The 17075-nt window shown below is 32.9% G+C and overlaps 1 protein-coding gene across 4 annotated transcripts in view; it reads left to right on the top strand.

The window, feature by feature from the left end:
- LOC126779075 (PTB domain-containing adapter protein ced-6) overlaps window positions 1-9331 on the top strand; it is a 72056-nt gene extending 62725 nt beyond the window's left edge. For 3 of the 4 annotated variants that reach the window (XM_050502899.1, XM_050502897.1, XM_050502898.1), the window contains 9 exons: window positions 1485-1587; window positions 1884-2019; window positions 3161-3263; window positions 4045-4210; window positions 5009-5120; window positions 5611-5699; window positions 5999-6088; window positions 6725-7143; window positions 7969-9331. In XM_050502899.1, the coding sequence (XP_050358856.1) occupies window positions 1485-1587; window positions 1884-2019; window positions 3161-3263; window positions 4045-4210; window positions 5009-5120; window positions 5611-5699; window positions 5999-6088; window positions 6725-7143; window positions 7969-8046 (1296 nt within the window). In that variant the 3' untranslated portion in view covers window positions 8047-9331. The remainder of the gene's footprint in view (window positions 1-1484; window positions 1588-1883; window positions 2020-3160; window positions 3264-4044; window positions 4211-5008; window positions 5121-5610; window positions 5700-5998; window positions 6089-6724; window positions 7144-7968) is intronic. The other variant, XM_050502900.1, reaches the window with a different exon arrangement.
- The last annotated feature ends 7744 nt before the right edge of the window (window positions 9332-17075 follow it).

Here is a 17075-nt window from a genome sequence, read left to right as displayed (position 1 = left end):
GTTATACCGGTAATATTGATGATTTATGAAAAAAAAAACGATTTTGTTTTTATATTAACCTCCTTTAATTATTTAGTATAGTATAATCTGTGGATCTTGACAGGTAAAACTGAAACTAAAACTGAAATATCAATAACTGTACTGTACCTAGCTGCTATATCATATCGAGGGTTCAAATCCCGCGGGGCAGATCAATATTACAAGGGCTATTAATTATTATTATTAATTCTGTTGACAAATTCTCTGTAGCTGAAAGCATGTAAAGCCGTTGGTCTTGCACTTGAACTCTTTCCAGACCCATGATATTATTAGGAGAGTGAGAGAATAGAGTGCACTTGTATATATTCTGCGCTGTTGGCATTGAGAGCTACAATTGCCGATATTTTTACTGTAATTAATTAAGTAAAAAGATTACATAATGGCCTTACTTATAAACGTTATTTAGCGGGTGATTAGTTAAACTACGCTGTGTCTTCTTCTTTCGAATGTAAAATTAATAATGACAATGAGATAAATCTGTGTTTAACAAAAAGTCAGTAAAGTTAAGTTTATAAACATTACTTAAGGGCTGTTTATTCTATGTACATATCTTATAATATTAAATGAGCAATTATATATGTATATATATGTAGGTATATATTTTGTGTATTTTGGACACGGCACAATTTGACTCAATTATTGTATTTAGATAAGATTTGCTTCTGAAGTTTATTATTAATTATTTATCGTCGTGCTAGAAGGCTCATTGGCGACCAGACACTGGTCACAAAACTCCATACCTTAGAACATTGTCGTAAGGTTGCCTGTCTGTATTCTACAAGATATATTTCGGAGAGTGTGCTCAGGAACTATTTAAATTTGGTTCCCCCGTCACCTTTTACCATAGAACTGCGAGGCATTGAAAAGATCTGCATCCGTACGTAGTTGACGTATTTAAGAGACGTAGGAAACGATTTGCTTCTTCGTTTCTGATACGCACCGCCAAGGTCTGGAATACCCTCCCGACCTCCGTTTTCCCCACCACCTACAATTTGGGTACCTTCAAGTCTAGAGTGAATCTTCTAGGCAAGCGCGCTCCATCTTAGACTGTATCTCACTTTCCATCAGGTGTGTTAACAGTCAAACGCTAGCCTATACATTTAAAAAAAAATCCACACGTTTATTTCCTGAAGAAAAAACTAACAAAAATAATAATAATTCATAACTTATTGATTACTATATAAAAAAAGGATTCTATTAGTAATTTCGAAGTGAAAAAAATAGTATTGTGGATATCATAGTAGGATCAGCATACAGTGTGAAGATTTCCGATATTATATTCGATGAACTTTTTTTGTTTTAAAGAATGCTTGACATAAACCATACTTTCAATAGATAACTGTAATTCACCAAAACATCATATTGTGTAAACACAATCAGCTTTATGTTTGACAAAGGTGAAATTAAAAAAAATCATATCATAATTATTTATTTTTTTATTTCAGGAGCCGAGATCGAACAATGTGATGTACCAGTTTCCATTGCATAGGATATCTTACTGTGCGGACGACAAGGGCGCGAAAAAGTACTTTTCGTTCATCGCTAAAGGTAATTAAAATTAATGTGATTTTAATATCAAATATTACGGTGTTTTTTTAATTACATCTGAAATGTTATAAGGGTACTACAATTAAAAGCATAATTTTTATATTGACAGAATAATAAAAAAAGATATAAATAAGTAATGATAATATTAAAAAAAATACAGATAGATAGATATATCAAACAAGGTGTTGTATTAAAAAAATCTTCTTAGAGCAGAGCCCAGCAGAAGTCACTTCATTATACTGCCATGTGCACAAGATAAGAAAATCCATACAAAAATAACATAACATTTTTCACAGGTGGCAGCACTGTCAACGGGATGAATGGCCACGATGGCGGCAATGCTGAGAAACATGAATGCTTCGTTTTCATATCAACGAAGTTAGCATCAGAAATAACCCTCACTATTGGTCAGGCATTCGATTTAGCTTATAGGTAAGCAATGCGCAACCATTTCGATAACAATATTTTAAATTTCGTAACATTAACCCAAATAACACACGTGTGTGTGTACGCAAGTGCATTTCGTATGTAAGTGAAGCAGTTATTTTTGTAGTTCAATCAATATCTCCCAGAACGTAGGGCGTCCACAACGTAGCCAGCACGTAGCGTGACCATCTCGTAGCGTGACCATCTCGTAGCGTGACCATCTCGTAGCGTGACCATCTCGTAGCGTGACCATCTCGTAGCGTGCTTGTATCATAGACACGGTACCAGCATTAGTATTCATATACCTGAGACTTCGTAGCGTCTCCAGCATGTATCGTAGTATTAAAAGGCACTCGAACCGTACACAAACCTCGAACTAATAAGATTAATTTTGTTTTCATATTACCAGTATACATAATAAATACTAACCACGCAGATCCGTCAGATGAAACAGACACATACAGACTGGCACACATTGGCACAAACAAAACATAACCAATGTTTTGTTGACCATGATCAAGAATGTCTGCCCGTGTATGAGCTACACTAAACGTTCACTATAGTCTTTTCCAATAGCAGAAGGATAATAAATACACTTTGACCTTAAGTTTTCTTTTATTAATGATATTGATAAAGTGACATCACACATAAACATTGGCACTATTCGAAATATTAACCAATCTTTGCATCGCCAATGCGCCACCAACCTTGGGAACTTAAATGTTGTCTCTTGTGCCTGTATTTGCACTGGCTCACTCACCCTTCAAACCACACAATAAATGAGTATTGCTGCTTTGCGGTATTATGGATTTTTATGTAGTGGACAATATCAGTTTAAGCATTTTAATTGCGAAATAAGATTATTAACATTTTCCCATAATTAAACTGATTTATATAAGTAATAAAGAGACCACGCTTAGGCAAACGTAGTGTAGGACGCCTTGTGACAAGATGGGCCGACGATTTAAAAAAGGTGGCAGGTTCGGGATGGATGCGGACTGCCCAAGATCGGGATGGTTGGCGTTCTATGGGGGAGGCTTTCGTCCAGCAGTGGACGGCAAAAGGCTGAAAAAAAAAAAAAAAAATATATATATATATATACATATATAAGTAATTATGTTTCATTAAGTTATTGTATTTTTTGCAGGCGGTTTTTGAACGACAATGGAAAATACATAGAGATGCAAAAACTGACCTTACAGAACAAGAGACTCGAATTACAAATGAACGCGTACAAAAGTCGCTTACAGGTAATATTTTTATTATTATCTGCTCGTTGGTCTAGTTAGCTATAAGGCTGGATCCCGATGTCCTGGCTCCAAACCCCAGGTCTAGCCAATAAAAAACGAATGGATTTTTCCGTCGAAAAATTCTCATTATCCGGAGACTGGAAGTTGGAATGTGTACACTCCCGTTCCTCAGAAGCACGTGAAGCCATTGAACCCTTTCCGGTCGTGTCGGATTTGCTGTCCCATCGAATTATTAGAATGAAAGAATAGAGAGTGCACCTGAGTTTGCGCACACACTTATGCACTATAATAAGTCCTCTCTTAAGATTGGCAGCCGTACCGAAATCAGTACGAAGAACATCATCATTACACCGCTTATTTATTTAGTTTAATTATTAGAGAAAAATCAACAATAAAGAAACTCATATAACGCAATACATATTGTGAAGGACCCCTACCTGCTGAGGGGGTGGACGCTCCGATTGTTCTTCCGAAATCCGGCTCTAGGGATCAGCTAAAAGTGGAAAGAACACGAGAACTTTAACCGAAGATCATGTTTATTTCGTGCTTGGGACATTTTATACGTCTAACGTTATATAATGTACCCAATGGAATTAAACTCAATAATTAAAGATTTTTGACCTTTAAAATCGTTACAAGCGGCTGTTTAGTTAAACGCTGATTGCTCTCTTTCTCTTATTATTTATTTGACATTTGAATGAAAAAGACGCAGCATTGTCTAACGTTATATAATATACCCAATGGAATTAAACTCAATATAAAAAAAAATTCTTGTTTTCAGGAGCTGTCAAAAATAACTTACAAGGATGATCTCTCAGCATACTTGTCACGTAACAATTTAACCGACATCGCCGAGTTCAAACCACCACCAGAACTCGAGAAGCAAATATCATCCCTCACTCTCGCGAATGGCTTCAGCGCTATGAATGGAACCAAGACTGATATCGGTCAGTGCTTATAAAGCAATGTATATTTTTATATTATAGGGAAGTGATCAGACAGATGAAGTTAATGTTGTTAAATGGTCACCAACCTCCATAGACATTGGCGCAGTAGAAATATTAACCACCAATATAACCAATGCGCCATAAATCCTGGAAACTAACCAACAATGAAAGTTGTAAGCGTATTTTTTTCTTTCGTCGATTCTTCTTGTTTTATAAACCGGTGGTATTTTTTACTTGGAATATCAATGAGTACGTGTAATGAGTCTGTATTGAATAATGTTACATATCAGCACAATAGTGTGACGTCACAAATAGGATAGTAAATAAGCATATTACCGATAAACCCTTTTTTTAACGCTGGAAAAACGCATTACGCGTGTTCCCCTCACGGGAACAGTAGGGGGATATGTGGGGCTCGCCGGTGTCCAACGCCCCGAGTGCGCGCCGACCATCGAAAAACTCAGTAAAAAAACCAGCGGCAACCCTTTCCGTATTAACGACGCTACGGGATCGCTTGCGCATGCTACCGCAACGCTCTGATGGCCGGCAAACCTATGCTGGACTTCAATTTTCCGATAAACCCTGAAATAACAAGTCTTCAGATGCCCTTCAAATCTTGCCAGAATTGTAAAAACATATTTTAATGTTGCAAGAGAACTACCTTATAATAGGTGATCGCATTACATTGCATCACTAGAAGACAAATAAGACAAACCCAAAGAGAAACCCATAACCCCCTAAATATGGGATAAGATTTAACTCGTCAAGCAAAAGTATTGAGTATATTTTTTATTGCAGGTGCGGATGTCTTATCAAACAACTCGACAGACACATTTAACTCCACCAACGACAACAACCTGTTGTTGTCGACGCCTCCGCCCACGCACAATGGCAAGACCAACAATACTGGGTGAGTGGTGAACCAATTATTTATATATATATTACTTTATGGTTATTCAAGGGTCTGTGAGCCAGAGCACAGGCACAGGGGAAGTAACGTCATATGGCCTTTATAATCGTTACAAGCGGCTGTTTAGTTAAACACTGATTGCTCTCTTTTTGTCATTATTGATTTGACATTTGAAAGAAAAATACGCAGCATTTTTTAACTAATCACCCGCTAAACGTTTGTAAGTAAGGTTAGTTCTGAAAGTCTGTCGCGCTTTGACATTGTAAGACTATTAATGTTTCTCACAGTGCCAATGTCTAAAGGCAGTGGTGACTACTTACCAACGGTTGTACCACTTTTCCCAGTGAACTTAAACGTTCGCGTTATATATCCTTTGTGTATTTTATTAATATACCAAGTAAGTTAAATAAAATGTATTTTTTTAAACAATAGTTGCAATTAAATTAAAAATTGGGAAATATATAATGAAAAAGGGTTTATTTTCTTTCAGCAAATTCCTGGGTGACCTATCGTCTGGCAAGAACCCGGTAGTTGGTACTAAGTTGGAGGGCTTGCTGCTTAATTCTGATTCTGATAGCGGTGAGACATATTTATCGCTTATTGTCTTTTATTATTCTGCAATAGCACTTAAAAATTGGTGTTATTGCCAAGATACTCACGAGAGTTGATGTGCAAACATGAGAGCTCAAGTATCGATCTCACGCACACATTAACGCACTTACATTGATAAATCTTACGCTGACGTCATCTGACGTTCAAAATCTTACGCTGACGTCATCTGACACTCTCTCGGTTAGCCCCTGCCGAGTACTACACATCGAAAATATTTGAAATAAGAAGAATGTCCATCACTTAAATTATTTCCAAATTTTTTGTAGATTTCGATCCTCGCGCTTTCGAATCTGAGCCCGTGACGCGCTTCACTTCACCCATCATAGAGAACACTTTGACTCCCACTCCGCCATTACGTGAGTATTACGATTGTAAACTTAATATTTACAATTAATAATAATATTCTATTATTATTATTTTCTTTCATTACTATTTTGAGATGCTTCTATCATAGTATCATTTTTGCATGTCATGTTTATCTTTAATTTGTAATTATTACTCTATATCATGTTGATAAATAAATGAATAAATAAAATATACGAAAACAATGTAATTATACTCCAACCAATACTTTTTACTGGTAAAATTTCCATTAGAAATTCATAACATCTGTAAGTCCGGTCGCATTGTCTCTGTTGGCACTTGTTGAATAGTCTATGCCCATATAATAAATTAATAAAAAAAAATCAGCCCTTAACCCAATTCTAATAATAATTCACAGTTGAGCATAATGTACCTGTCGCGTTTAATACAAATCTTTTAGAGTAATCGGCCCACACTCTCCCACTGCGCATAAATATATTTTACGTTTTATGTTTAACGTGTGCGTAGCTGCATAATTGTGTATCGAGCTTTATAACAGCAAAAACACAACAAAAAAATTACAAATTATGATCACCGAAAAAGTCTTTATTTACACAATAGACAATAAAAAATATATTTTTAATAGTATTAAACAACCAAACTACTAATAACGAATTATTTACTTACAGTGGCTCCTCCACCTCCGAAAGCATCTAAACGCCAACAGCAACAACAACAACAGCAACAGCAACAACAACAGACATTTATGCAACCGATCAACAACGACATTTTCGGTTCAACACCGTTCTCAATGCCGGCTCAAGTACAGCCGGTAACGTCACCATTTGCCGCGCAAACTGCTGTCAATGTCAAACCGAATTATGACATAAGCGATTTTAATTTACAAACGTCTGTATTTAATTCAAACTCTTCGTTCACAAACGGTCTGACTGGATACGATCCGTTCGATACACAGAAATCAGGAAATATATTTGGTAACACGTATGGGAATACTTTCAATGGTTTCGGTAACCTCAGTGAGAAACAAACGGTTGAATTGGACAGCAGTTTCAATGGTTTCCTAGATAAGACTATATCGGAGATGAAGGTGAGTATTTAAAAAGAAAATACTAAAGCGGTGTTATTTGACACCGACAGATGCGAAGCTTCTTGCGCATTGTATGAAAAAAAAAACATTCAAATAAATAAAAAAAATAAGTAACGTTCAAAAAGTTAAAATATTTCAAAAGATGCAAAGTTATCAGCTCTATGATTCTCAACCCATGTCTTTAAGGTCTGTTAAATATGTTTTTAATTCAGTTTTGAAAACCCCAAACCAAAATGAATGGGCAAGCGAATGATGAAATATAATTTAATTTTATATCATTTTATTACATTATATACAAATACCATAATATTTAATTTTGTCTATATTTGTATTCTCTTCTAAACAGTGACAATCATACATACAGACAACGATAGATGTTGTCCAGCCATAAAGGCGCGCTCGCTTATTACTGCCCTTCACATGCGTCAAGAAGCTTCGTTTCAATGAAATGTTTAAATCAACTGTCAATTTCTTTTTTAAATATTCCTTTATGCAAAGACTTTAAATTTCGAATCCAATGCACGTTCAATTTATCAAAACCCTATTTTAAGTTACTACTTTTTGTGATACAGATTAAAAATATAAAAAATCGTAATTTCGTAGAGTAAGTTAACTATTTAAAATATTATAAGAGTATCTATTTTTTTGTACAGCTTCATGAGTGGTAAGTTTTAACATTGTTAAATTCTAATTATTAACCCTCGATTATCCCCACTATAATTATACTAGTTATAAGTACTGGTTTCATCTGCCATGTCTTCAAGTTTTAATTTTGTAAAATAAGACCTTATTTTGGACTATTTTGATTTTTTATATTTTTTTCAGGATGGATTTAGCAGAGGGATCAGCTTTGGAAACGATGATTTTTCAATAGATAACCTCGATCCCCTGAAAAAGAATTAAATACAACGGAGTTATTATAGTAACAATTAACAAAATCCTTGTGTTAATTCACACAACATAGCATATATAATAAAATATTATTATTAGTTTAAATTCGTTTAACATAATTTCGTTGTGTGAGTTGAGTCGACGATTCGAAAAAAAAAATTGTTGCCATTTGGTTACAAAATACGTGATAATAGATAGTATTCACGTTTCCCCTATTTTTATAGACTTTTTTTTCATAAAAAGTATTTAACGAATCTCCAAAATTTATTACCTGTATCAATACAATTTTATAAAAAAAAACGGTGATATTTTAAAACTTAACATTGTTAACTGCTCAATGTCATTCCAAAAGTGCCTTAACTTTTTAAAAAGAAAACATATTAGTAAATAATATAAGTATACATATGTGTCCATAAATATAAATGTACTAATCAACTGAAAAATTTGAAGATCGCCTCAAATTCTGTGATAATTCTTTTAAAATTGAGGCACTTCAAAATTTATTATAAAATCGGAAACTTGGTATTTTAACTATTGATGGATTTTTTCTATTTGCTAAAATCAAATGAAAAATGTGTGTTGGTAAAGCAAGATCATTTTTGGCTATTACAATTTTTATTAATTGACGATTCTGATTGCGAGACTATCGAATTAAAACAATGAAATTTTAAACAATCAGTAGGCTATTCTGTAAAAACAAAGTCGGAAACTCGCCGCAGAATGTCATGAATTGTCAGAAAGTTATATGCGACATTGACCATTATAATCATAACATTTTAAGAATACACGCATCAAAATAGTATATCACCATAAATCCATTGTCAACATTTTTTGGGTGGGTAATGAAGTGTATTCTTGCAGAATAGCACTGCTGGTTTGAAAACCCGATTGTTTGCATCAACTGCCGAAATAATCGTCCTTGTGTGTTTTGATCGCAAGAGCGTTCGACATTAAGCCAGTTTTAATATTTTAACGTAACTTTTTTTTTTTCATTTTGTACAAATTAATTTGAATGTAGAATAACTGTATCGTATTTTTTTTAATAAAAAAAATCATGATATACGAATGACATTGTTGCTTTAATTTTTGAAAACATTCCAATATAATATTTTAATTATATAACTATTTTAATCCTAATAATTTTAAGTAAATTTTAAATTGTGTATATTAGTTCTTATAATCTGTTGTATCTCTGTCACATTAGTGGAATATTATTAAGTATTGTGTACACTAATGTTACTTTAAGGCCAAAAGATATACATAATTGTGTATGCAGTAATAAAATTTATGTTTATAATATATTGTTTTATTATCAATATTAAGAATATTAGCCAGGCATATAACGAACGTCCCCCAAATTTTATTATGGTGTCTTCCATATTCTCTAATAGCTTAAATCCTATAATATTTGGAAATATCTAGACTAGGACTCTTTCAAAAATTAATTAAAACATTTAATTGATTTCCTTGATAGATTGTATTGTATTGTATGTATTTACCTCGCAGGACTTGATCAAAAATTATAGGATATATCAGTACTTCGACGACATTAAATTGATTGTTTATGCCATTAAAAAGCTGTATTTTTACAAAATCAAAAAACCCCTACAGCAATTAGCTTAAAGCTGTTTAACATGCTCTTACAAACGTAGTAATTAATTTCAAATAAAGATATTAAGAAGACACAAAATGATGGAATATATTTGAAAATGTGAACACATTTATAAATTGAAATATTAAGATGTATTAAGATAACTTTTAATTAATAAATCAGCATTCCGTATTCGACAGGGTAATTAAAATATTTTGTAATGCTGGTATCGATTTTAAATAACCGATAATCCCACTTTGTGCAAGCTCGTCTGGGTAGATACAACGCACTCATCAGATATTCTACCGCAAAACAATAGTACTTGGTATTGTTTTGTTCCGGTTTGAAGGGTGAGTGAGCCAGTGTAATTATAGGCACAAGGAACTTAACATCTTAGTTCCAAAGGTTCGTGGCGCATTCGCGAAGTAAGTGATGGTTAACATTTCTTACATTGCCAATGTTTGTGGGCGTTAGTGACCACTTACTTCAGATGGCCCATATGCTCGTCTGACTACTTATACTATAAAAAAAACATACATTGTCAAGTGTCAACCCTAAATTTATTGACATTTACGATTTGACGTTTGTTTTGTTATCGTCAAACAAAAAATGAAAGACACCGAAATCTAAACATATTAACGCATAAAATGTGTTAAATTACAACAAATGATCTCTTAAATGATCTGAATTGAATATATTTATCTTATATTTATAGTATTACATCGAAATATATCAGTATTAAAGTAACATGGTGGACTTGAGCGGCGGTCAAGATGGACCTTTAGAACATGCATTTTCCAATTCTGTGTTCATCATTCCTGGCATCGTCGTAGTTTCATTATCAGGTGCGTATCATAATTATTTATATTTTGTAAATGTAATACATAATTTAAAATGTATCAATTACTTAACTACAGCCCGGCCCGGACTGTACCTGAAGACTTGGTTGACGCTCACTAAGAACGGATTTTACGCAAATTTTATCCAAAATATTTGTTTTCATTTCTACCCGTGCGAAATCGGGACTGTTAGCTAGTTATATATACAATAGTGAAAAATACATTTTAAATATCTATCTTATAATCTATTAGTTACCTATAGCCCGGCCCAGACCATATTTGCAGATTTAATATGCTCTGTACATTTCAGAATGGTAGTAATTATATTAAACTATATTACTATCTCCTTATCACATGAAGTCTTAATAACGAAAACTGGCCCTTGACACGGTAGAGCGAGATTGTCTTTCAGTTCCTTTTGGTTGACACTTTCACTTTACATGAATTGCTGTTCAGTTAATGTTATATAAATAATAATTACCACATTTATAAAAACAAAACAATGCTTATGTACTCCTGGTAATTGTGTTTTACATTTTTGTGCCCCTTGCCACCTAGCACCTAGAGAGGTCTTCCCTCTAACTCTACCTCAGGGCTATCTACTATGAAAGATTGCTACAAAGCTTGCATTCAAAATCACTTACATCATAAATATAATTAGTAAACCAGCGAATTTTATTAGAATACTATTAATATTTAATACAGCAATGCATATTCATTCAACTTACTTATTTATTTATGTATATTTCTTATAATAAATAATCAAAAGGTAAATTTAATAATGAATAAATATGCATTATTTCATTATATATGTAATTCAGTTATATATACTAAAACATATATGTATTTTAAAAATGACTAATGTTTACCAACAATATAAATATATTAATACTAAGACTGACTATTAATACAAGTCAAAAATTTAAATATTGCCCTAACATCAAAGTCATCGAAGTAACAAATCATTTATTTGTATTTATATACAGTTTGTATGTAATTTGAATATATAACGTATTTACAAAATAGACTTACGAGAAATCAATAAGTATGAAGCATATTCTACTAACCTAACCCTGTAGAAATTGTCTTACCTGAGTTTGTAAATCAATTTTTAAATATATTTGATTCGCAGCAACTCTATCTAGGAGTAAATAACGACTATGTATAAAAACCTCTATAAAAAAAATACATTGATATGTCAACTTTGGTGGTCATCGGTAAATCAGAGTTGAAGTTTATTATTATCTAAAGGATTTATCTAAGATATTATAGAATTTCAATAATACATTATAATTTATAAGGAGCGTTATGACCTTTATGTGTGTGGAATAAACGCTTAGACGGTGGTAGAGTTTTGTACAAGCCCATCCGGGTAGGTAGCTACTAAACAGATATTCTTCCGCCAAACAGCAACTTTGTTTTGTTCTATTCCGGTTTGATGGGTGAGTGTGCCAGTGTAATTACGGTAACATCTTAGTTCACATGGTCAACGAATTGGCTATGTGAGGAATGTTTAATATTTCTCACAGCGCAAATGTCTAAAGGTGGTGGTTACCGCTTACTTAGATCATATCAATTTGTATAAATAAAATGTTAAAATAATACTTACAATTCTTATACATATTGAATGTAGATGTCATTGAAATAGGCTGGTGGTGTTCCTATAATTTATTTTTTATTTAATCTTATCCTATTATCCTATTATACATATATATATATATAATGTATGTGATAATAATCTTTATGATTTGAATTTATAATATATGTAATTAACAATGCCAGTTGCAAAATAAATAAACAAGCTATCCTCAACAAAGATTATGCTGTGCTTTAATGTTTTGAGATTTCTAACATGTCCACACTTTATTGTTTCTTTGGACATTGGACGAGCATATGGGCCACCTGGTGGTAAGTGGTCACCAACGCTCTTAGACATTAGCATTGTAAGAAATGTCAACCATCGCTTACATATCCAATGCGCCACCAACCTTGGGAACTAAGATTTTATGTCCCTTGTGCCTGTAATTACACTGGCTCACTCACCCTTCAAACTGGAACACAACAATACCGAGTATTGCTTTTTTTGCGGTATTGATAATCAGGATATAAGATTTTATAAGTAAAGATTTCAAGATGACGCTCTTGCAATAGCTTTTAATAATATTATTTAAGTTATAAAAATAAATACGTAAATATGTAATTAGTATGTATTAAAATAAGTGCTACATGGTGATAAGTTGCTTGGTACAAATCATAAGAAATAGCGGTAAACATTTTAAATAATTAAATTAACGCCAAAACATTTTTTTAAATATTCAATTCAAGCGGTTTCAAATCATAAAAGCGCAATAAAAATTGGCACTATCACAAAACTCAATTTCTATTACATTTTTTTTAATAAATATTATTTTCAAATATCAATTGAAAAGGTTTTTAATGTTGAATTCGTTTTTTGTAAAAGTTTCTAAAATGTATAGAATATTTGGAAGTGTAACTGATTTATAAAAACCTCGAATTGGTCTATACAAAGATAGACCATCAAATCATACAAATGTTATAAGTGACACACTCAATTACTCTTAAAAAAAACACATTTATCAAAAGACTAGTCGCGCCATTAATGAATTAATTACTTTATCTTTCTATCCGCCGATAAAATGGCGGCTTGAAATAAGCGTGTGTGTGTTTATTTAACATCGCATAATATATATAATATATAAAGAGTTTCATGCCATCGTTATAAGGGCTTGATAGTAATACTATATTTAATAATCATAGCTTATATATTTTTTTAAGATAGACATCAGCTAAATAGCTAGTTGTATCGTTGACTTGTAATTACTCATTTATCCTTATATTAATCCGTTTCAGTTTTATCCATTCGAAGTCAGGGTTGATTGGTGGATCTTCATAGACATAATAATTGATTACAGATTATAAAGAGAAATTAGAGATTAAATAAAAATTAATTAAAAAAAAAAAAAAAAACAGATTATTACTTTATTATTTAGGCAAGTAATTTCGGAGGTATTACAATTTATCGTTTTTTTCTTATGTATATATTTTTAAATGCAATAGATAAAAAGCGTAAAGTGCTACAACGGATTCGAAGTTTTGTTGAATATAATCGGAAAGATTGCTTTCTGCTTTACTGTGCGTAATTTAATAAACCCAAACCGTCACTAAACGTAACAATAATATGCACAAGGTAAATAAATAATCGGTTGTAGATTTTATCTTATTTATTAAGCGAATAAAGTTAAATAACGAATATTTAAATGTATGCTCTACGGGTGTGCAATAATATTCGACATCCCATTAATTAAACCAATCAAACATACCAACGTGGATCCACGTGTCGATCATAAGTATATCGTTTCGTTGATAACCCAAACCACTTGTATTTGCTTAAGCCAATACCTTGTTTAGTTGTGATATACAAAATGGCGGATATGAACGTTGATAATTTGGAAAATCTCGAAGATCTGTTAGGAAATGGCGATCCTAATCATGTACCATCGACGAAGGAATTACTCGAGATGCTGGAAACAGCTGAATTAGATGATGAAACGAAAGCGAGCCTGAAGAGCATGTTGGCTGGTGACGTGCCTCAATTTTTCGGTGGCCAAGGAAGCGGTACAATTTTGGCTATCGTTTTTGCATCTTTGATCTTCTTAATTATTCGTAAGTTTTTATGTCTAAAATTATCTAATGAGTTATCGTAGTCAGGTGTGTGTTTTTTTAATTTACTTCTTTATCACGTTTAAAACTATTTTGTAATAATGATACGATAACTGATAAATCAAAACGAAGTAATTAGCGAGAAACTAATAGTATACAGATGAGCTGATGTAAGTTTATATAATTGTTATATAATTAAAATGAAACCATTAACTTATATTTCCAAGTAGCGGCTTCGAACGCGCCATAGTTCAGCAATTCTGAATAACAATTCCATATAACAATTTCTATAGGTCTTTCTTAAAAAATGAAAGGATTACACAGAAACTTTCATCCCCTTAATTAGGGATTACATTTTCAAAAATCGTATTTAGTGTTAACATACTGAGTGTTAGTTATTCATTTATATATCATAACAATTATCATGGAGAGTAAACCTAGATAAGTTCGACTGGCTTTGAGAAACCCTATTCTTGTATTCGCTTCCATTTATTCAACTAGCATAGATCGTGTTACTTTAAACCTTTGTTCACGTTATATACTGTGTATTTTTTTACTTATGTTATAATAATATCCTGGGACATTATTCACACACGTCCATCTAATGCCAAATTAAGCAGAGCTTGTGCTTTGGAAACCAGACAACTGATATACTACATATACTACTTTTCTTTTGTAAATACATACTTATACAGATAATTACACCCAGACTCAGGACAAACAGACATGTTCATGTACACAAATGTCTGTCCTGTGTGGGAATCGAACCCGCAACCTTCGGCGTGAAAGGCAAGTATATACCAACCACGCCAACCGGCTCGTTAGTGTATTTTATAAACACCCCTTTTTGCTGTCATCGCTTAGACTATTAGTGGATAAATTGAAATTTTATTTAACGTTTTCCTTCACCTCTGATGGCGAGATGATTTAAACATATGTCAATTTAGTGAAGCTTACTTAGAGTCGAACCCGCAAACTTCTTAGATTTATGTGTTCAAGCCACTTGGAAAACGCAGTTCTCTATGATAAAATAATTTCATAAATAGAATACGTTTGAAATAAAAAGTAACAGCACATTAATGTTCCATCGTGTCTCCTGTTGCTGAAGAGTATAATCCGAGTAGCTTATCCGCATGTTAGTGAATATGTGTCAAATATTTATATTAAAAAAAAATTCAAACTTCCTAACGTTATATTATATAACCGACCACTTGAATTTTAGCACATGAGCAAAATCTCATTGATTTTCATGTTTTGGATTTAATTTGTAACTAAGTTCATTTTATTTTTTATTTATTTTAGCTTCTAAGACGCACTGTAGGCCATAAGCACGTTTTCTACGGTATTGACTAAAAACTGACTATTGATATGCACTTTTGTAAACAACATATTTACATACGTTTTATCCATCATACACATCCTATCGGCAAGTAATAATCGTATTACGACTATTCTATAATATATTCCAATAAGACTACTTCGTCGGTCTAGCTACATGGCCGCACACTTGGAGGTCCTGGGTTGAAATCCAAGGTCGTGTCAATAAAAAGTTATTAAGTTTTTCTGTCGAAAATTCTCAGTAGCACTCAAAAAATTAATGAATGATTGATGAAAATGCAATTATTTGCGTAAATAGTTATTTTATTACTGTAATAAAATTATTTTCAGTAATAGTAGACGTGTACCTACATTATAGAAGGTTATTTCAAAATCAGTCATCATGCCTATTGTGTTCTGAGCTCACACGTGGTCTGATACCATCTGACTCAATACTCGTTCGCCGATGACATTGTCAAGGCCAGGACAGCCTGTGTTTTGGTGTGCTAAGACCTCCTCCCCTTTTTGAGGAGAATGTTTGTCGCTTACTCTACCCTGCCGCTCCAATTTAGTTGGTAGGTAACTATGTAATACAAGTAAAATGATATAATTACTAATGTACTGTAACCGTAACAGCCTGTGAATGTCCCACTGCTGGGCTAAAGGCCTCCTCTCCTCTTTTTGAGGAGAAGGTTTGGAGCTTATTCCACCACGCTGCTCCAATGCGGGTTGGTAGAATTCACATGTGGCAGAACTTCAGTGAAATTAGACACATGCAGGTTTCCTCAAAAAAACCCGAGATGGCCCTGTGGTAAGAACGCGTGAATCTTAACCGATGATCGTGGGTTCAAACCCGGGCAAGCACCACTGAATTTTCATGTGCTTAATTTGTGATTATAATTCATCTCGTGCTTTACGGTGAAGGAAAATACTAATGTACGTGTAAGTCTAATTCGAAACATTTATAGTTTATATAAATAATTTTTTTAATTATATAACATCGATAAACTGCGAAAATCGGTCCATTCGACACGTATCATGTCTCTTGCGTAAATAATTTATTGATAAGAGATAACGCGGGTTTTTATTACGTGAAAAAATAATATATAACTGTTAGAAATCTTATTGGCTATTAACATTCATTTATTGTTTTAATAGTTGTATGATACGCTTGTATCGAAGCTATATACGTATGCAGCTCAAAAAGCGTGAATGTCTGTGTAAGTGTATATGTATGTGTAACATGAATCTTAGTCATCCCTTTCTGTAATACTGTATGATAAGGGAACAGATATAGGAATCTCATGACGGCTTCATCCTTTTTTTGTACCATCCATCCATCACCACAAGACGTGTAAACCTTACGTTGCTACCTATGTCTAGCTATGCGATTAAACAATAGGTTAAAAGTATTTATCATCGATACGCCGTAATATTATTTACCCAAAATCACAATTCGATTGATAATTTAATATAGTTATTATTTATATAAATTTTATCAAAAACGCTTCGTGGTCGCAATGATATGACAGTCGCTATCGCCATTATGAAATGTGATTGGGCAGTTGAAATTAAGTTGCATTTACAAAGATAAATACGTCCTTCAACGACAT

The sequence above is a fragment of the Nymphalis io genome, chromosome 28 (genome assembly GCF_905147045.1).
Source record: "Nymphalis io chromosome 28, ilAglIoxx1.1, whole genome shotgun sequence".
Taxonomy (NCBI): domain Eukaryota; kingdom Metazoa; phylum Arthropoda; class Insecta; order Lepidoptera; family Nymphalidae; genus Nymphalis; species Nymphalis io.
This window is presented reverse-complemented; position numbering and strand designations above follow the sequence as displayed.